This window comes from Neoarius graeffei, chromosome 1 (assembly GCF_027579695.1).
Source record: "Neoarius graeffei isolate fNeoGra1 chromosome 1, fNeoGra1.pri, whole genome shotgun sequence".
NCBI lineage: Eukaryota > Metazoa > Chordata > Actinopteri > Siluriformes > Ariidae > Neoarius > Neoarius graeffei.
The window spans coordinates 117,624,467-117,646,577 of NC_083569.1; the positions used below are offsets into that span (position 1 = coordinate 117,624,467).

The 22,111-nt window shown below is 45.3% G+C and overlaps 1 protein-coding gene across 1 annotated transcript; it reads right to left on the reverse strand.

The window, feature by feature from the left end:
- Positions 1-241: 241 nt before the first annotated feature.
- dync2i1 (dynein 2 intermediate chain 1) lies at positions 242-21,105 on the reverse strand. The gene is made up of 21 exons (XM_060915598.1): positions 21,015-21,105; positions 19,048-19,101; positions 15,172-15,853; positions 13,036-13,076; positions 12,731-12,883; positions 12,534-12,596; positions 10,120-10,348; positions 9,907-10,003; positions 9,530-9,659; positions 8,479-8,590; positions 8,290-8,384; positions 6,478-6,607; positions 5,661-5,833; positions 5,399-5,561; positions 4,889-4,996; positions 2,963-3,024; positions 1,442-1,493; positions 1,212-1,369; positions 918-1,046; positions 571-794; positions 242-454 (listed from the first exon to the last, which is right to left on the reverse strand). Exons 1-21 carry the CDS (start codon positions 21,027-21,029, stop codon positions 283-285), a joined length of 3,042 nt encoding a protein of 1,013 aa, XP_060771581.1. The 5' UTR covers positions 21,030-21,105; the 3' UTR covers positions 242-282.
- Between the last annotated feature and the right edge of the window lie 1,006 nt (positions 21,106-22,111).

The window sequence follows — 22,111 nt, forward strand, 5'->3', positions numbered from 1 at the left end:
GATCTATCCTTTCCTTCTTTCTGACTCAGATTATCCAAGTAATCCAGTAGCAAAGCTGTTTGCACTGTAGCTTTTTTCGAACTACATCCTGCTTGTCTTCGGTATGTAAACAAAATTCGCTTGTCCCCCAGGACAAGGGTAGCAACAGCTGCTAATGTAAGTGTGAGGTCAGTGCAAGGGGTCTACAAACGGTGTGAAATGAGATCAAAATTATTTCAATCATCAGATAACAGTTTAGTGTTGTGTGTGTGTGTGTGTGTGTGTGTGTGTGTGTGTGTGTGTTCAGAGTGCGTCCCGCGCCATCGAGCGGAGTTTCTCCATGTCTGAGGCTTGAGGAAGTGTGAGCGAGGGAAGCAGGAAGTGGATCTCCAGTCTGCCTGAGTGTTTAGCCAGAGCGATGCCGGAGTACGGGTTCTGTTTGTGGGCGTCGCCAAACACAGCCATGGCGGATACGCTGCACGCACAAAGCACACGGAGATGGGTTAGAGTTCTAATGATATCATAATGCTGGAATACTGTGTGATCTAATAATGACTATGGTTGCTATGACGTTGTAGTGATGGTCAGTACGGGTCAGCTTGGAAGTCGTGGGTGATGAGCGGAGACTCGTCTCTCTGTGTGAGATCCCAGATGTGCAGGACAGATGCAGAGTCCAGAGTGAAGAACACGGAGCACCGTGTCGGGGAAAAGCGTATGCACTGAACAGCACGGCGGCTCGGACTTACAGCCCACTCGCACACAGCCTCCTCATACGGTAGCGCATGGAGACGCATTGAACCATCACTGCAGCCCGCCTACAACACACCCACACACTAATAGGTCATTACAGGTCATTTGCACACATTTGTATGTTAAATATAACAGTAACATGCTGTATGGTTTTGTATCCAGTCCAACACACACACACTAATCCTCACCAGAAAGAACGGTTCTCCAGTGGGGCAGAACTCTAGAGCCATGACGTCCACTGGTCTCTCTCCATCTTTAGGCCTGTAGAGCTTCGGGACAGCTTGGACTCCATGTCTGGTCCCGTGTCTCACCAAAGCCTAACACACACTTACACATTATCTTCTCTCCTTTCACCCAAACACTTGCCTTTAAATCTCATAACCCCTTTCCAATAAGGTTAATCCAAGTTTTGTGGGCGGGGCTAATTTTAGTAACCCTGTATCAGTTTATTTATCAGCGTGTTTACGGTTTTCTCCTCTCACCATGTTACTCCCGACGAAGTAGTGGTTCGAATCCGAGGGGAGGAATTTCAGGATGAAGCTCAGATGAGATGCGACACCCACGACCCCTTTGTCCATTCGACGGGTGGTCTGTAGAGAGGAAGTGTGAAGGAGCTTCACCTTCCCACCTGGACGCAGGCCTGAGAAGGACGCAGTGAGGAGTTAGAGCTAGGACACAGCGAAGACAGCGCAGTCAGGACACTGAAACTCACCCAGGTCTGTTTGGGATCCAGAGTCTTCCGCTTTGGGCAACTCGACGACAACCTGGATAAGAAAGTTGAAAACGGTGTTACTAGGCAATGGGGAAATATGGACGCAGTGGCTGCGTTCGAAACAGACGACTGTCTCACTGCCATCTCATCAGGCAAGACTTTGGACTGAAGGCATCTTCAGAGGACTTTGGTTTGGGATGACGTTTACGGTGACGTCAGAACGCTGTGTAACCAAACCAGAGAGTTAGCTAATTGGTTAACAAATCTCATCTCATCTCATTATCTCTAGCCGCTTTATCCTGTTCTACAGGGTCGCAGGCAAGCTGGAGCCTATCCCAGCTGACTATAGGTGAAAGGCGGGGTACACCCTGGACAAGTCACCAGGTCATCACAGGGCTGACACATAGACACAGACAACCATTCACACTCACATTCACACCTACGCTCAATTTAGAGTCACCAGTTAACCTAACCTGCATGTCTTTGGACTGTGGGGGAAACCGGAGCACCCGGAGGAAACCCACGCGGACTTGGGGAGAACATGCAAACTCCGCACAGAAAGGCCTTCGCCGGCCACGGGGCTCGAACCTGGACCTTCTTGCTGTGAGGCGACAGCGCTAACCACTACACCACCGTGCCGCCCTGGTTAACAAATACCTCAGAAAATCAGACCATCTCATCTCATCTCATTATCTCTAGCCGCTTTATCCTTCTACAGGGTCACAGGCAAGCTGGAGCCTATCCCAGCTGACTACGGGCGAAAGGCGGGGTACACCCTGGACAAGTCGCCAGGTCATCACAGGGCTGACACATAGACACAGACAACCATTCACACTCACATTCACACCTACGGTCAATTTAGAGTCACCAGTTAACCTAACCTGCATGTCTTTGGACTGTGGGGGAAACCGGAGCACCCGGAGGAAACCCACGCGGACACGGGGAGAACATGCAAACTCCGCACAGAAAGGCCTTCGCCGGCCACGGGGCTCGAACCTGGACCTTCTTGCTGTGAGGCGACAGCGCTAACCACTACACCACCGTGCCGCCCTGGTTAACAAATACCTCAGAAAATCAGACCAAATTAATTTAATTAGTTACTCATTAAAGATTGTACAAGGTGTATTTCTTAGTATTTTTGGGCTTTTTTTTTTTTTTACAAAGGCCCAAAGACATATTACTTCTATCTGAAATCACTTTTCTGTGAAGCTCCGCCATCTTTTTTTTTTTTCCCATCGCTTAAGCAAGTTGCTGAACAGGTTTATGGGTAATACGTAGCATCGAGGATACATCAATATTGCCTTCAAGTGAAGACAGTTTCAAGGCTTCATAGAAGACAGGAAATAAGAGTTCGATCCGTTTCAAATGGTCATCATCCTGAGGCAGGAGTTTCCCCTGTTTCAATTCAGCCAGCTAGCATGGATCTGTTAAACCTTTTATTCATTGTGACCATCAATATTTCCTCTTTGTATCAATAAAATTATCAAGAGTAATATTTACATAATAATAATGACAACTTGCCCAAAGATTCAGGAGTCCGTTTTCATCCAGTGACCCCAACTGGAACGACAGACCCAGTGACTCTGTGATGTACAACAGAAAGGAAGTGTCTCAAACAAACTTCCTGTTTGAACACCCAGGATGTTAAAGGGGAACTGAAGTCATTTTTAAACTTGCTTTATTTCTTAATTAACGTGTTATTCAATTATGTTTTCCGTTTTAGTAACCTTATATCGTGACTCGTATCAGCAACTAATTGCAATTAAATCTTATACTTATCGGCCTGTTCGGTTTTTAGCCATGTTGAATTTAGTTCAACTGTCTTTTGACAGCCCGTGTCCGAAATCGCTCCCTACTCACTATATAGGGCACTATATAGTGAGGATGCCATTTTGAAGTGAGGATTATTTACACCCTATATAGTGCACTCAAAGTATCCCACAATGCATCATGAAAAGTAGTGTACAACGATGGTCACTAACCAAAGCAATATATCCCATCATGCATCGTGGTCGCACTGAAAGAAATCAAATTAAAAGTCTCAAATGTGATTTTAATAAAAGGCAGCGGCAAAGAAGAAAGTATTCAGCCTTGATTTAAAAGAACTGAAAGCTGCAGGTACTTTGTATTGATTAATGTGGGAAATGCGCTCGGTATAATATGGATTTATCACAAAAACACACGCATGTATTTATTATTTTGAAACCCACCAGCTGACTGATCTGGCACGTTTTAATTGTGCGACAGTAATGACGTAAAGACCAGCGTGAGGGACTAGTGTCCGAAAGCGGTTTTTTTTTAATTTTACCAATGAGCTCACTATATAGTCCTCTATATACACTACCGTTCAAAAGTTTGGGGTCACCCAGACAATTTTGTGTTTTCCATGAAAAGTCACACTTTTATTTACCACCATAAGTTGTAAAATGAATAGAAAATATAGTCGAGACATTTTTCTGGCCATTTTGAGCATTTAATCGACCCCACAAATGTGATGCTCCAGAAACTCAATCTGCTCAAAGGAAGGTCAGTTTTATAGCTTCTCTAAAGAGCTAAACTGTTTTCAGCTGTGCTAACATGATTGTACAAGGGTTTTCTAATCCTCCATTAGCCTTCTGAGGCAATGAGCAAACACATTGTACCATTAGAACACTGGAGTGATAGTTGCTGGAAATGGGCCTCTATACACCTATGGAGATATTGCACCAAAAACCAGACATTTGCAGCTAGAATAGTCATTTACCACATTAGCAATGTATAGAGTGGATTTCTGATTAGTTTAAAGTGATCTTCATTGAAAAGAACAGTGCTTTTCTTTCAAAAATAATGACATTTCAAAGTGACCCCAAACTTTTGAACAGTAGTGTAGTAATTCCCTATACAGGGAGTAGGGAATAGTGAAAGAGTGAGTGATTTCGGACACAGGGAACGTTGGCAGGATGTTGGTCACTTTGATTTCCGCTGTACGTTTTACTTCCATCCTACGATGTCTCGCACAGGTCTCAATGAATCTCGTTTACGGCCATTGCTTTGACATATGGACTGATATATTACAGAGCATATTTCAAACACTCATAACTTGCTATAGCAGCGACAAAATAGCGATCAAAAATGCATTCCTATATTTAATAAAATGAGAGAAATAGAATTTTGATAATAAAAAATTTGCCTTCAGTTCTCCTTTAAAACATACACCGTGTTAGCATTAGCATCAGACTGCGTTCAGCGCTACATGAGATTAGCTTGCTAGTTCATCCAACAGCACTGCTGGACTAAATTCAGTGATATTTTCCTAATTTGGTCATAGCTTCCTGTCTCCCTGAACCCTCACCCACTGTGATTTTCTCTGGATTTGTTTTTATTACACAAGAGCAGGAAGATATTTTAGATACAACAAACCAACATGTCTCATTTACTTCAAACTTTAAAAAAAAAAAAAAGGATTACCTTCTTGGTCTGGAAGCAGTGGGTCTCTAAGCCCCGCCCCTATGTTGACCAGGACAGGCTCGACTGATACTACAGAGGAGAAATGCCCCGCCCCCGAGAGCACAGCATCTACACACACACACACACACACTATACAGTAAAAGTATCCATGATATTATTTTCTGAGAGAAAAAATTAATTATTTCCCTAGGTATTAAAAATAATTAAATAAAGACAATTACATTTTAAAAAGAAAATAAAAATAAACAAATATCTAAAGAAATAAAATTTAAACAATTTAATAAATAATAACTATAACTATATAACTATAAATGCAACTAGAGTCATTGTTCCTCTAGGTATTAAAAATTATTAAATAAAAATACAAATAAATAAATTAATTAATTAAATTAAAAAAAAATTATTTTTCCAAAAACAACATGATATTATTTTCCGATAACAGCCCGACCCCAAGTGTGTGATCTCTTAATAAACAGTCCGAGTTATGTGTGTTGAGTAGACTGGACTAACCGGTGGAGAATGTCGGGTGACGCAGGGTCCACTCCTCCTCACACACTCTGATGTGCGAGTGAGAGCTGGAATGTTCTCTCAGATCCCACACCAACACAGAACCCACGTCTGTCCCAGCAAACACCAAGGTGGCCTTCCCGGGACTGAAACAGCAGCTCTGCACCTGAGGGAAGGGGAAAGGAACTCTCAGACCAGAGCTGCTGTGTGTGTGTGTGTGTGTGTGTGTGTGTGTGTGTGTGTGTGTGTGTGTGTGTGTGTGTACCTCAGCTTCACAAACGAGGATGCTCTGAGGTGTGGACGGCTCCCAGATGTTCCACACACAGACCAGTGTCTGACTGTCGAGTGTGACATCGCTTGAGCTGGAGCATGGGGTGTGAACGGAGAGGAAGGTGTGGGTCTGTGTCTGGGAGAAGTGCAACAACGTCACCTGTCGACCTGCGCGCGCACACATATACACACACAGCATTGTCACAATGGAGATATACTGAATGCATCAATGAATCTATGACACATTTCATTGTGTGTGTATAGAAAGGTTAGTTTAGTGTGTGTGTGTGTACGCGTATGTACATGCGTCAAAGGTTAGTGTGTATGTGTGTGTGCATCAAAGGTTAGTTTTTGTATGTGGTGTGTGCGTGTGTGTCAGAGGTTAGTTTGTGTGTGCGCGCATGTGTAAGGTTAGTTGTGTGTGTGTGTGTGTGTGTGTGTAAAGGTTAGTTTGTGTGTGTGTCTCTCAAAGGTTAGTTTGTGCGTGTGTGCGTCAAAGGTTAGTGTGAGTGTGTGTGTGTGTGTGTGTCAGAGGTTAGTTTGTGTGTGTGTCTCTCAAAGGTTAGTTTGTGCGTGCGTGCGTCAAAGGTTAGTGTGTGTGTGTGTGTGTGTGTGTGTGTGTGTGTGTGTGTGTGTCTCCCCGCATCAAAGGTTAGGTTTTGTGTGTGTGTAAGGTTAGTTTTTGTGTGCACGTGTGAGCACGTCAAAGGTTAGTTTGTATGTGTGTGTGTGTAGAAACGTTAGTTGTGTGTGTGTGCGCGCATGTGTGTAGAAAGGTTAGTTTCGTGTGTGTGTGTGTGTGTGTGTGTTACCTTGTAGAAAGTTCAGTTTAGTGTTGAGATGAACACAGCCGTCACTGAAGGAGTGTGCATGTATTTGGGACTGCAGCTTTTTCACAGAGTTACTCTCAGCGATGTTCTCCTCCAGCAACACTGCCATCACCTACAACACACACACACACATTAGAGGTGGGTGAAGAACAGTTTTCAGTGTCAGTAGTACAACCCCGATTCCAAAAAAGTTGGGACAAAGTACAAATTGTAAATAAAAACGGAATGCAATGATGTGGAATTTTGAAAATTCCACATTTTATTCAGAATAGAACATAGATGACATATCAAATGTTTAAACTGAGAAAATGTATCATTTAAAGAGAAAAATTAGGTGATTTTAAATTTCATGACAACAACACATCTCAAAAAAGTTGGGACAAGGCCATGTTTCCCACTGTGAGACATCCCCTTTTCTCTTTACAACAGTCTGTAAACGTCTGGGGACTGAGGAGACAAGTTGCTCAAGTTTAGGGATAGGAATGTTAACCCATTCTTGTCTAATGTAGGATTCTAGTTGCTCAACTGTCTCGGGTCTTTTTTGTCGTATCTTCCGTTTTATGATGCGCCAAATGTTTTCTATGGGTGAAAGATCTGGACTGCAGGCTGGCCAGTTCAGTACCCGGACCCTTCTTCTACGCAGCCATGATGCTGTAATTGATGCAGTATGTGGTTTGGCATTGTCATGTTGGAAAATGCAAGGTCTTCCCTGAAAGAGACGTCGTCTGGATGGGAGCATATGTTGCTCTAGAACCTGGATATACCTTTCAGCATTGATGGTGTCTTTCCAGATGTGTAAGCTGCCCATGCCACACGCACTAATGCAACCCCATACCATCAGAGATGCAGGCTTCTGAACTGAGCGCTGATAACAACTTGGGTCGTCCTTCTCCTCTTTAGTCCGAATGACACGGCATCCCTGATTTCCATAAAGAACTTCAAATTTTGATTCGTCTGACCACAGAACAGTTTTCCACTTTGCCACAGTCCATTTTAAATGAGCCTTGGCCCAGAGAAGACGTCTGCGCTTCTGGATCATGTTTAGATACGGCTTCTTCTTTGAACTATAGAGTTTTAGCTGGCAACGGCGGATGGCACGGTGAATTGTGTTCACAGATAATGTTCTCTGGAAATATTCCTGAGCCCATTTTGTGATTTCCAATACAGAAGCATGCCTGTATGTGATGCAGTGCCGTCTAAGGGCCCGAAGATCACGGGCACCCAGTATGGTTTTCCGGCCTTGACCCTTACGCACAGAGATTCTTCCAGATTCTCTGAATCTTTTGATGATATTATGCACTGTAGATGATGATATGTTCAAACTCTTTGCAATTTTACACTGTCAAACTCCTTTCTGATATTGCTCCACTATTTGTCGGTGCAGAATTAGGGGGATTGGTGATCCTCTTCCCATCTTTACTTCTGAGAGCCGCTGCCACTCCAAGATGCTCTTTTTATACCCAGTCATGTTAATGACCTATTGCCAATTGACCTAATGAGTTGCAATCTGGTCCTCCAGCTGTTCCTTTTTTTGTACCTTTAACTTTTCCAGCCTCTTATTGCCCCTGTCCCAACTTTTTTGAGATGTGTTGCTGTCATGAAATTTCAAATGAGCCAATATTTGGCATGAAATTTCAAAATGTCTCACTTTCGACATTTGATATGTTGTCTATGTTCTATTGTGAATACAAGATCAGTTTTTGAGATTTGTAAATTATTGCATTCCGTTTTTATGTACAATTTGTACTTTGTCCCAACTTTTTTTTGGAATCGGGGTTGTAAAATAAATGTCACCTGTGTGGCAGAGCGGAGAAACGCGGCGAGGTGCTTTGAGTCCTGGGTCGTCCTGGTGACGGACTCGCCTGCTGTGTTCTGGGAAACCCGTGGGCCTGTGTGGACATGAACATCCACCAGCCTGTCATTGTGGAGTTAACACTCCTCATCTTATATGCAGCACTGTATGTGTTATGTCGTGTTCTTCACCTCCACACGCGACGCTGCTCTCCGCCGGATGCTGTGTCCACGTGTCCGTGACGTCCGTCTCCTCTGTCTGAGTGTCTCGCTCGATGTTGTCCTCGTTGCACTGCACATAGGCCTGAGGGCACAATTTTCAGAAAGGAGTGTGTTAGATCAGGAATCACTGTTATAGTAAAATAAATCAACCACAGGGTGGTGTTTTATTCCCCTTATACCAGAGCACCCCGCCAATGCTCATGCCTCATCTCATTATCTGTGGCCACTTTATCCTGTTCTACAGGGTCGCAGGCAAGCTGGAGCCTATCCCAGCTGACTACGGGCGAAAGGCGGGGTACACCCTGGACAAGTCGCCAGGTCATCACAGGGCTGACACATAGACACAGACAACCATTCACACTCACATTCACACCTACGCTCAATTTAGAGTCACCAGTTAACCTAACCTGCATGTCTTTGGACTGTGGGGGAAACCGGAGCACCCGGAGGAAACCCACGCGGACACGGGGAGAACATGCAAACTCCGCACAGAAAGGCCCTCGCCGGCCACAGGGCTCGAACTCGGACCTTCTTGCTGTGAGGCGACAGCGCTAACCACTACACCACCGCGCTGCCCCCAACGCTCATGTTTTTAATAAATTAAAAAAATAAATCTCGTGATTTTTATCCATTTATTGCTACGTTTAGTGTTGGTCCCTGTGGCAGCTAAAATGTTACAGAGGGGGGCGTCGTGGCTCAGGTGGATAAGGCGCCATACCATAAATCGATTCCGACCCGAGGTCATTTCCCGATCCATCCCTGTCTCTCTCTATCCCGCTCATTTCCTGTCTCTACACTGTCCTATCCAAAAAAGGTGAAAAAGCCCAAAAAAATCTTTAAAAAAAAAAAAATGTTACAGAGAAATGTAAATTTCGACACTGGAGACTCCTTCCAGTCATAAATACAACTTCCATTAAAAAACATCTCTGAACAAAAAACTAACTCTATGATTTTTTTTTTTAATGTTCATGTACAGCGTTTACTTCTGATTAAAATCGAACGCGCGTGCGTAACCCGAGACCTGCTTGGTGTTGGCCATCCCATAGCTCTTGATGTACAAGTCGTACTCGTGGACTGGAGGCAGATCCAGGAGACACTCGGTGACGGAAAAGTCCAGCTCGATCAGGCGCAGGAGCTCGGCGCTGCGTTTCCTGGATCACAAAACATCACACTGTCAGATAATCAAGATCTCAGTACCTGCGCTTTATTTTGATAAAAACAGGACAGTAAGGGAATCCTAGCTGCTATAAGGGAAGTGAGAGCTTTAAATGTAACTATGAGTGGATAAAAATGACACCGCCTCATCACACCACTCCTTAGTTGATTATTTTCCTCTCGCAGTACCACATGAGGTGTTTATATATAATAACCAGTGACCACGCCCACACACTGACTCACTTCTGTTTATCTGTTGCTTGCTGGTTTATCTCTCTCTGCCTCGCCGCGGTGAAGTCGATGGCTCTGCTGTACGTTCGGCTTTTCCTCGAAAGGCTCTCTGAGTCAGAAAGATAATACACACACACACAAAATTTGAACAGCATACCTAGTATCAGATGAGTTCACACCTGCACCTTATTTCCATCCTGTTCAGTGTTAACTCCTCCACCGTACTCGGATTGGCGCTCCCACTGAGGGAGATCTCAGACTCCTGGGTTGAGGGTGTGGCGTGTGCAGTGGTGATCAGCTCATTCTCCTTCTCCATGGCTCTCCGGATGGCCTCCACCTCCCGTCTGCTGCGTGGACTCAGCTCTCTCTCCACTTCCCTCCTTTCAGTTTCATGCACCTCTTCTTCTTCTTTTTCTTCTTCCTCATCAAACTCCTCAAAGTCTTCTTCATAGTCCTGAGGAGAGATGGAGATGGCATTATTTGCTGAACACACAGGAGAGCAATAAACTGATACTCTATGGATGGATGGATGAATGGATTAGACTGATTGGATGGTTGGATTGGATGGATGGTTTAGACTGATTAGAGGGATGGATGGATTAGGCTGATTGGATGGGTGGATTGGATGGATGGATTAGACTAATTGGATGGTTGGATTGGATGAATGGATTAGACTGATTGGATGGGTGGATTAGATTGATTGGACAGATGGATGGATGGATGGATGGGTTAGACTGATTGGATGGTTGGATTGGATGGCTGGATAGATTCGACTTATTGGATCTGTGGACAGGATGGATGGATGGGTTAAACTGATTGGATGGATGGATTAGACTGGATGGTTGAATTGGATAGATTAGACTGATTGGATGAGTGGATTGGATTGGATGGATGGATGGATGGATGGATGGATGGATGGATGGATGGATGGATGGATGGATGGATGGGTTAGAATGACTGGACAGATGGATGGGTTAGAATGACTGGACGGATGGATGGGTTAGAATGACTGGACGGATGGATGGGTTAGAATGACTGGACGGATGGATGGGTTAGAATGACTGGACGGATGGATGGGTTAGAATGACTGGACGGACGGATGGATGGGTTAGACCAGAGATGCCTACCCCAAATTTTGAATTTCAGTATTCTTGAAAACATTTTTCAGTATTTTGGAATGACTTTCAGTAACATTAATTTATGTGCATTTCCATTATAAAGAGGTGTATATACCAATATGTTTAACATTTAAATTATTAAAAAGAACTGTTTTGTGTGAATTGAATAAACAAAACACGAGCAGCCATCTCAACTGAATTTCCACTCAACAAATTTCTAGAGCATACAATATATCACATTTTTATAAATACAATAGTGTTCCCTGTTTGCAGACATTACGGTTGACTACCAATCATTGGTATTGAATGTAACTCCTCAAAAGTATTATATTATATTATATTGCCTGGAAAAATGTTCTACCTGTTAACGGATTCTAATAACATTAAAAAAAAAATTTCTTATTTCATGCCAAAGAGAGTCCGACATTGTTATCTTAATGTCCCAATATATAAATACTTCAGCATAATGCTTCAGAAGAGACATTGAATAAAATGCCATTTATAATTGTATTTAAAACAGTGGAATGATCAATTTTTTGCCACAATCCCAACAGCACTAATCATAAAATTCTGTTTTTGATCAGACTACATGTACATTTGCACTTGCAACACTGAAAAGACTTTGAATTAAAGAAGTACAGCCAGTGTTTGATATTTCAGTGAATAAAAATCAGACATGTAAAAAGAAACTGAATAAGTTTAACTCACATTTCATGGCACTAATTGGCAAGTTCAACTCCAAGCACAGGTCAACCATCACCGCTTCAGCGCGTGTCACGTTCCGTGTCTTTTCATCCACAGATTTTGTAAAAAACTGCTGGATACCCCCAGATTTACTTTCCGCCTGACTCACCATTTCAGCATACTCCATATGTTTTTTTTTGTAGTTGACATGCCGCGTGCAGTCATCGCGACCACCATGAGTGATGTTAATGTCAGTTCTACACAGTTTGCAGTGCGCGTATCCATTGCCCTTTTGACTGGGTGTAATGCACGGCCATTCTACCGTATCGAAAATAGCGCGAACAAATGTGCGGAATCTGTGCATGTCACACACAGCATGTGCGGAATCTGTGCATGTCACACACAGCATGTATGGTTGTCGTAAAAATAAATAGGCATGAATCGCGCATGGATTGAAAAAGTCGCTTGGACATTTAAAAACAACTCACTGGAATTTTTTTAAGACTTTATAATAATTCCGTACAGAATAACACTGTTTGCCGTAACATCGTATTTACGTAACTTTTCCATACAAAATACGGCCAATCCGTACTAGTAGGCATCTCTGGTTAGACTGGATGGATGGATGGATGGATGGATGGATGGATGGATGGGTTAGACTGACTGGACGGATTTCTCTATGATTGCATCTTCTACACCAAAAACTCACAGTTTTCTTGTCGCACTAATCCATTTGAAAGCAACAAGCATCACACACACACACACACACACACGTGATGATGATATGACGCATGGACTGGAACTCATCAACTCTAGCACAGGTAACTCAACTCTCACCTCAAAATCATCCTCATACGCCTCTGCACCTTCAAACGCATCCTCAGTCACCTCATTTCCAACCTGCAGGTACACGAACATAAACCTTACAGGAAATAAACCAACAGCTTCTGACCAATCAGAGTGCAGGGATCAGCAGCGCTGTGGTGTCTCAGCAGGTAATAGAACTGTGTGTGTGTGTGTGTGTGTGTTTTTACCTCTTGCTTGGTTTGCCGGTGTTTGCTCTCATGCTCTCTGTGTCTCTGATTTGAGTCGTTGTGTCTCTGTTCTCTCCGTTTATCCCTCTCCTCTCTGTCACTCACTCCGTCTCCATCCTGACGTCTGTGTCTCCGCTCTGTCTGTCTGTCCTCCTAAAACCAACGGCAAGCGCAAACACACAATGCATAACACACACACACAGCTGGACCTAAACATCTGAGTGCACTATTAGAACGTCACATCACAGTGTTCATCTGAATTATTCATCAGTGTGCGAGTTTCACTGAGATCCCCATCATCTTACCTGCTGCTCTTTCTCTCTTCTCCTCCGCTCACTGCTTTCCTCTGAAACACAAGATAAAGAGGTGAAAGGAGGCGTGGCCTCTATCTGCTTGTGTCAGCCTCAGTGAAGGAGGTGTGGCCTCTATCTGCGTGCGTCAGCCTCAGTGAAGGAGGCGTGGCCTCTATCTGCTTGTGTCAGCCTCAGTGAAGGAGGCGTGGCCTCTATCTGCGTGCGTCAGCCTCAGTGAAGGAGGCGTGGCCTCTATCTGCGTGCGTCAGCCTCAGTGAAGGAGGCGTGGCCTCTATCTGCGTGCGTCAGCCTCAGTGAAGGAGGCGTGGCCTCTATCTGCGCGCGTCAGCCTCAGTGAAGGAGGCGTGGCCTCTATCTGCGCGCGCCAGCCTCAGTGAAGGAGGCGTGGCCTCTATCTGCGCGCGTCAGCCTCAGTGAAGGAGGCGTGGCCTCTATCTGCGCGCGTCAGCCTCAGTGAAGGAGGCGTGGCCTCTATCTGCGCGCGTCAGCCTCAGTGAAGGAGGCGTGGCCTCTATCTGCGCGCGTCAGCCTCAGTGAAGGAGGCGTGGCCTCTATCTGCGCGCGTCAGCCTCAGTGAAGGAGGCGTGGCCTCTATCTGCGCGCGTCAGCCTCAGTGAAGGAGGCGTGGCCTCTATCTGCGCGCGTCAGCCTCAGTGAAGGAGGCGTGGCCTCTATCTGCGCGCGTCAGCCTCAGTGAAGGAGGCGTGGCCTCTATCTGCGTGCGTCAGCCTCAGTGAAGGAGGCGTGGCCTCTATCTGCTTGCGTCAGCCTCAGTGAAGGAGGCGTGGCCTCTATCTGCGTGCGTCAGCCTCAGTGAAGGAGGCGTGGCCTCTATCTGCGTGCGTCAGCCTCAGTGAAGGAGGCGTGGCCTCTATCTGCGTGCGTCAGCCTCAGTGAAGGAGGCGTGGCCTCTATCTGCTTGCGTCAGCCTCAGTGAAGGAGGCGTGGCCTCTATCTGCGTGCGTCAGCCTCAGTGAAGGAGGCGTGGCCTCTATCTGCGTGCGTCAGCCTCAGTGAAGGAGGCGTGGCCTCTATCTGCGTGCGTCAGCCTCAGTGAAGGAGGCGTGGCCTCTATCTGCGTGCGTCAGCCTCAGTGAAGGAGGCGTGGCCTCTATCTGCGTGCGTCAGCCTCAGTGAAGGAGGCGTGGCCTCTATCTGCGTGCGTCAGCCTCAGTGAAGGAGGCGTGGCCTCTATATGCGTGCGTCAGCCTCAGTGAAGGAGGCGTGGCCTCTATCTGCGTGCGTCAGCCTCAGTGAAGGAGGCGTGGCCGCTATCTGCGTGCGTCAGCCTCAGTGAAGGAGGCGTGGCCTCTATCTGCGTGCGTCAGCCTCAGTGAAGGAGGCGTGGCCTCTATCTGCGTGCGTCAGCCTCAGTGAAGGAGGCGTGGCCTCTATCTGCGTGCATCAGCCTCAGTGAAGGAGGCGTGGCCTCTATCTGCGTGCTTCAGCCTCAGTGAAGGAGGCGTGGCCTCTATCTGCGTGCGTCAGCCTCAGTGAAGGAGGCGTGGCCTCTATCTGCGTGCGTCAGCCTCAGTGAAGGAGGCGTGGCCTCTATCTGCGTGCGTCAGCCTCAGTGAAGGAGGCGTGGCCTCTATCTGCGTGCGTCAGCCTCAGTGAAGGAGGCGTGGCCTCTATCTGCGTGCGTCAGCCTCAGTGAAGGAGGCGTGGCCTCTATCTGCGTGCGTCAGCCTCAGTGAAGGAGGCGTGGCCTCTATCTGCGTGCGTCAGCCTCAGTGAAGGAGGCGTGGCCTCTACCTGCGTGCGTCAGCCTCAGTGAAGGAGGTGTGGCCTCTACCTGCGTGCGTCAGCTTCAGTGAAGGAGGCGTGGCCTCTACCTGCATGTGTCAGTCTCAGTGAAGGAGGCGTGGCCTCTACATGTGTGCGTCAGTCTCAGTGAAGGAGGCGTGGCCTCTACATGTGTGCGTCAGTCTCAGGGAAGGAGGCGTGGCCGCTACCTGCGTGTGTCAGTCTCAGTGAAGGAGGCGTGGCCTCTACCTGTGTGTGTCAGTCTCAGTGAAGGAGGCGTGGCCTCTACCTGCGTGTGTCAGTCTCAGTGAAGGAGGCGTGGCCTCTACCTGTGTGTGTCAGTCTCAGTGAAGGAGAAATAAACCTGTTTAATTGTCTCACCTCCATGTGTTTGTCCAGTATGCTGTCGGTGGCTGTGCTTCTCTCGTCTTTCTTGCTCCCTCCGTTCATTTTCCTGTTCTTCACCTCCACGGCGCTCACGTTCTCGTCGATGCTCCCTCTCTCTGTGCCTCTCTTTCCTGTCTTTCTCTCTGTCCCGGAACTTGTGGTCCCCATCTAGACTAATCTGCTTTTCTTTTCTTTTTTCATTTTCTCGCTCTGCCCTCCTTCTCTCCTTCTCTCTGTCTTTCTCCCTATCCCTCTCTTCCCCTCGGTCTCGCTCTTTCTCTCTCAGTCTATCTCGGTCTTTTTTTTCTCTCTCCCTGTGCCTCTTTTCTCTCTCTTGGTCCTTTTCTCTATCCCTCTCTTTATTTCTGTCTCTATCTTTCTCCCTCGTCCTCTTTTCCCTCTCTAATTCTCTTTCCCTGTCTCTCTCTTTCACCCTTTCTCTCAATCCATCTCTGTCTCGTTCTTTCTCTTTTTCTCTGTCTCTGTCCTTATGTCTCTCTCTTCTGCTGTCTCTGTACTCCGCCTCACCCCAATCTCTCTCTCGCTCTCTCCTCTTCTCTTTCTCTCGCTCATCCCCTGCTTCTCCTCTCCTGCCGCTTTCCTCTCTGTGCCTCCTCTTGTCTTTCTCTGGGTCTCTGTGTGATCTCTCTCTCTTCCTGCTCTCCTCTTCTTGGCTCTGTGAATTAATCAGTTGTTTAATAAATATCCGATGTTGCCAGATGCACAGTTTTTCTGCATTACTGTGCGTATTTTGTCCTGGTGCATAAAATTCAACAATTTTAAACAACGAGAAATCCAGAACAGATGTAGAAGAGACTGTGAAGCAAAAGCTGGACTCAAAGTCCCACAATGCACTATGAGTCATGGCAGAGACTTGGCTTGGATGGTTCGTGATCTACAAGATGGTGGACAGACTGAAGCACTAAAGCACCGCTGCATCGCTTTGTTTAGCTGGAGATGATGTAAGGATGAGCTAAATCCCTAATCACTGCACCACTATCAGCATGGCATTGTGGGTAATGTAGGAAACATGATATCAGTTTAAATGATCAGAATTACGTTACAAAATACGGTGGTATGCAAAAGTTTGGGCACCCCGGTAAAATTGCTGTTACTGTGAACAGGTAAGCAATAGAGCCCTGCACTCCCGCGGGAGTCCCGCGGGACCCGACGCAAAGCAGTGCAGCGTGGGACAAATTTTGAAAGCTCATTGCGGGCGCGGGCGGGAGGGGGAGTGCACAATGCGGGAGCGGGCGGGAGAGGTGATAAGCTGCAGTCCCGCTAACTAAAAACATGTTTAAAATAAAATTTATAAATTATTAATTTATGTCTATCATATATAATTTGTGCTGGATATTTTATTTGGCATTAATAAAAACATTTTAAGATGCCTAAATTTGCAGATGTGGTCTAATCTCGCGTACGTTTCCGATTCCTTCCCGGTCTTCCATGTTTGAGATCTCCGATCATGGCAGAATAGCAGACTATCTCTGTAAAGCCTCAGCTGCGTATGCCGTCTGGCAACGCGCACCCTCGCTACGTGCACTAGGTGAAGGATCGGTCAGTGGAGAGCTCAGCATGTTTAATTCCCCAAGCCAATGACAAGAACTTTCGTGAGAAATAACGCGAACGTCTGCATCATGCGGGATTTGCGGGCGGGAGCGGGACAAAATATGGCAGGCGTGGGCAGGAGCGGGACTGAAAATCATAATTCTTTGCGGGAGCGGGACTGCACAATGCGGGAGCGGGACTGAAAATTCTGTCCCGCGCAGACCTCTAGTAAGCAAGTTGAAGATGAAATGATCTCCAAAAGGCATAAAGTTAAAGATGCCTCATTCCCTTTGTATCTTAAGCAAAAACAATTTTTTATTTTCATCTTTTACATTTTCTAAATGACAAAAAAGGAAAAGGGCCCGAAGCAAAAGTTTGGGCACCCTGCATGGTCAGTACCTAGTAACACCCCCTTTGGCAAGTATCACAGCTTGTAAACGCTTTTTATAGCCGGCTAATAATCTTTCAGTTCTTACCTGGGGGATTTTCACACATTCATCCTTGCAAAAGGCTTCCAGTTCTACAAGTTTCCTGCGCTGTCTTGCATGCACTGCTCTTTTGAGATCTATCCACAGATTTTCAATGATGTTTAGGTCAGGGGACTGTGAGGGCCAGGGCAAAACCTTCAGCTTGGGCCTCTTGAGGTATTCCATTGTAGATTTTGAGGTGTGTTTTGGATCATCGTCTTATTGTACTGTAGGACCCATCCTCTTTTTAACTTCAACTTCTTTACAGATGGTGTGATGTTTGCTTCCAGAGTTTGCAGGTATTTATTCGAATCCATGCTTCCCTTGACCAGTGAAATGTGCCCTGTGCCACTGGCTGCAACACAACCCCAAAGCATGATCGATCCACACCCATGCTTCAGAGTTGGAGAGGTGTTCTTTTCCTGGAATTTGGCACCCTTTTTTCTCCAAACATACCTTTACACATTGTGGCCAAAAAGTTCTATTTTGATTTCATCAGTCCACAGGACTTGTTTCCAAAATGCATCAGGCTTATTTAGATGTTCATTTGCAAACTTCAGACGCTGAATTTTGTGGCTAGGACGCAGGAACGGTTTTCTTCTGATGACTCTTCCATGAAGGTCATATTTGTTCAGGTGTCGCTGCATAGTAGAACAGTGCGCCACCACTCCAGGGTCTGCTCAATCTTTCTGAAGGTCTTTTGCAGTCAAACAGGGTTTTATTCGCCTTTCTAGCAATCCAACAAGCAGTTCTTTCAGAAAGTTTTCTTCATCTTCCAGACCTCAGCTTGATCTCCACTGTTTCTGTTAACTGCCATTTCTTAATAACATTACGATCTGAGGAAACAGCTACCTGAAAACACTTTGCTACGTTCTTGTAGCTTTCTCCTGCTTTGTGACCATCAATTATTTTATTATTCAGAATGCGAGGGAGTTGCTTAGAGGAGCCCATGGCTGTTGATTTTAGGGACAAGTTTGAGGAGTCAGAGAATTTATACAGCTTTGAAATCTGCATCATCTGACCTTTCCTAATGAAGAATTTGAACAAGCCACAGCTCAATAAGCTAATTAAGGTCTGGAACCTTGATAAAAGTTACCTGAGGACTCAAATGTATTGGGGTGGCCAAACTTTCGCATGGTGTTCCTTTTCTTTTTTCACTCTCCAATTGTACAAAACAAAAATAATACACAAGACTTGCAGAAAACGCTGAAAAGAAATGTGTTGTCTTGACCTTGATGCCTTTTGGTGATCAGTTCATCTTCTGCCTCACTTAGATTAGATAGAACTTTATTGATCCCTTTGGGAGGGTTCCCTCAGGGAAATTAAAATTCCACCATCACCAGAGAGTCCAGCTTCATGCCAACCACAGAGCCGGCCCGCCTGATCAGTTTGTCCAGCCTGGATGTGTGCTTCTTGGATGTGCTGCCCCCCCAGCACACCACAGTATAAAACAGGACACTGGCGACCACGGACAGATAGAACATCCATGTTAAAGGACTGCAGCCTCCTCAGGAAGTATAGCCTGCTCTATCCCTTCCTGTACAAGTGATTAGTGTTGCAAGTCCAGTCCAGCTTGCTGTCCAGCCACAGCCCGAGGTACTTGTAGGAATCCACAGCCTCCACCTCGACCAGAACTGGTCATGACCTTGGTCTGGACCTCCCAAAGTCAATGACCAGCTCCTTGGTCTTCGAGGTGTTGAGCTGCAGATGGTTCCTGTGGCTTAACTATTCACAGTAACAGACATTTTAAGTAAGGGTGCCAAAACTTTTGCATGCCACTGTAAATCTGAGATGCTCCTGAGGATCACATGTTAGTTATAGGCAAGGTATGGATGGACACACACACACTTACCCGGATGTGCCTTATTAAATCATCTGATCTCCATGTGTCTTCTTTGGTTAGTTTCTGAAGTAAGGAGATGAATAAAGCATCATCATTAGGGATTTTAGACACGTTAGATTTCAAAAAATGTGTTCAAGGTGAAATTTATACATTAAAAAAATAAAATTAAATAAAATAAATAATAATAATATTTGCATGATAACTGCCTTGAATACAACCCCGATTCCAAAAAAGTTGGGACAAAGTACAAATTGTAAATAAAAACGGAATGCAATAATTTACAAATCTCAAAAACTGATATTGTATTCACAATAGAACATAGACAACATATCAAATGTCGAAAGTGAGACATTTTGAAATTTCATGCCAAATATTGGCTCATTTGAAATTTCAAGACAGCAACACATCTCAAAAAAGTTGGGACAGGGGCAATAAGAGGCTGGAAAAGTTAAAGGTACAAAAAAGGAACAGCTGGAGGACCAAATTGCAACTCATTAGGTCAATTGGCAATAGGTCATTAACATGACTGGGTATAAAAAGAGCATCTTGGAGTGGCAGCGGCTCTCAGAAGTAAAGATGGGAAGAGGATCACCAATCCCCCTAATTCTGTGCCGACAAATAGTGGAGCAATATCAGAAAGGAGTTCGACAGTGTAAAATTGCAAAGAGTTTGAACATATCATCATCTACAGTGCATAATATCATCAAAAGATTCAGAGAACCTGGAAGAATCTCTGTGCGTAAGGGTCAAGGCCGGAAAACCATACTGGGTGCCCGTGATCTTCGGGCCCTTAGACGGCACTGCATCCCATACAGGCATGCTTCTGTATTGGAAATTACAAAATGGGCTCAGGAATATTTCCAGAGAACATTATCTGTGAACACAATTCACCGTGCCATCCGCCATTGCCAGCTAAAACTCTATAGTTCAAAGAAGAAGCCGTATCTAAACATGATCCAGAAGCGCAGACGTCTTCTCTGGGCCAAGGCTCATTTAAAATGGACTGTGGCAAAGTGGAAAACTGTTCTGTGGTCAGACGAATCAAAATGTGAAGTTCTTTATGGAAATCAGGGACGCCGTGTCATTCGGACTAAAGAGGAGAAGGACGACCCAAGTTGTTATCGGCGCTCAGTTCAGAAGCCTGCATCTCTGATGGTATGGGGTTGCATTAGTGCGTGTGGCATGGGCAGCTTACACATCTGGAAAGACACCATCAATGCTGAAAGGTATATCCAGGTTCTAGAGCAACATATGCTCCCATCCAGACGACGTCTCTTTCAGGGAAGACCTTGCATTTTCCAACATGACAATGCCAAACCACATACTGCATCAATTACAGCATCATGGCTGCGTAGAAGAAGGGTCCGGGTACTGAACTGGCCAGCCTGCAGTCCAGATCTTTCACCCATAGAAAACATTTGGCGCATCATAAAACGGAAGATACGACAAAAAAGATCTAAGACAGTTGAGCAACTAGAATCCTACATGAGACAAGAATGGGTTAACATTCCTATCCTTAAACTTGAACAACTTGTCTCCTCAGTCCCCAGATGTTTACAGACTGTTGTAAAGAGAAAAGGGGATGTCTCACAGTGGGAAACATGGCCTTGTCCCAACTTTTTTGAGATGTGTTGTTGTCATGAAATTTAAAATCACCTAATTTTTCTCTTTAAATGATACATTTTCTCAGTTTAAACATTTGATATGTCATCTATGTTCTATTCTGAATAAAATATGGAATTTTGAAACTTCCACATCATTGCATTCCATTTTTATTTACAATTTGTACTTTGTCCCAACTTGTTTGGAATCAGGGTTGCAGCTCCTAATCTCTAACTCACATCTCTTTATTTCACTGTGCTGCTCATTCTCTCTCATTCTCATATTCACGAAATAACTCTTGATTTAATGATAGATTATTTGCTAACACTTTTTAATAAAACCCTTTTTAAAGATAAACCGTGTGAAATCCTGACCTTCCCGGAGGACATCTCTGATCCTCAGTCCTCCTTCCAGCTCTCTGTTACTCACTTGGATTTGTGTTTACATCGCTGGCCGCCATGACACCCTGCTGCGACCTTACTGCGCATGCGCGCACGCCTGACTCCCCATAGTCACTGCGTCATAGCAACAGGAAGCTCAATCGAGCACCGAGCGCTCGCGAGAACTCAGGAATCACCACGGAAACTCAGACCGCACGAGCTGATCATCGACACGCAGAACTAATAACAACGTTGTCAATAAACAAACTTATTTTCACCATGATTCTTATTAAATTACACGAATATTATACTTTATAAGTGTGAATTAGAGTGAAATAATGTTTATGTGACACCTCACCATCATTCAGGATTTGTTTGTTTGTTTGTTTGTTTGTTTGTTTTAGACTTATGTCAGTTTATAAAGGAAGCATTTCTTTAATATAGAATAACGTGACCAGACGTCCCGGTTTGACCGGGACAGTCCCGATTTTGAGTTGCGTGTCCCCAGTCCCGACAAAGGTCCGTCGGGACGCTGAAATGTCCCGGTTTACACCAAACACTAACAAACTGTCCCGGTTACAGCGATCATACATAGCCAACGAGATGCCAATAAAGCATACCTGCCAACACTCCCGTTTTTCCCCGGAGTCTCCCGTATTTCAGAACAATCTCCCGGCCCCCTCCCGGATTGGCATTTCTCCCGTAATTCTCCCGTAATTTTGAAGGTCTCCCGTGATTCTCCCGTTATTTTGAACGTCAAATAAAATATATTTTAAACGTGAATAGCGCATTTCGCCTATGTCTCCGGTTGCCAGAGATCAGTACGAAAAGTAATCCAGTCTTCCCTGATAAACACCCTGCAATTTCAACTATCTCTGGCAACACACATACACATCTTCCTGAGCTTGCGTAGTTGATCTCTGTGCAGATCATCGAGCTCGCAGGACCGGGAAAAACAAACATTTCAGTGTTAGACATGGGGGAAAGGGCGACGTGTCTCAACACTGCAAAGGACAAAAACATATCCGTGCGGTGGACTCTATCAGGGGCTCTGAGAGAATGACAACGTTCATCGCACACGGGCAGACTGA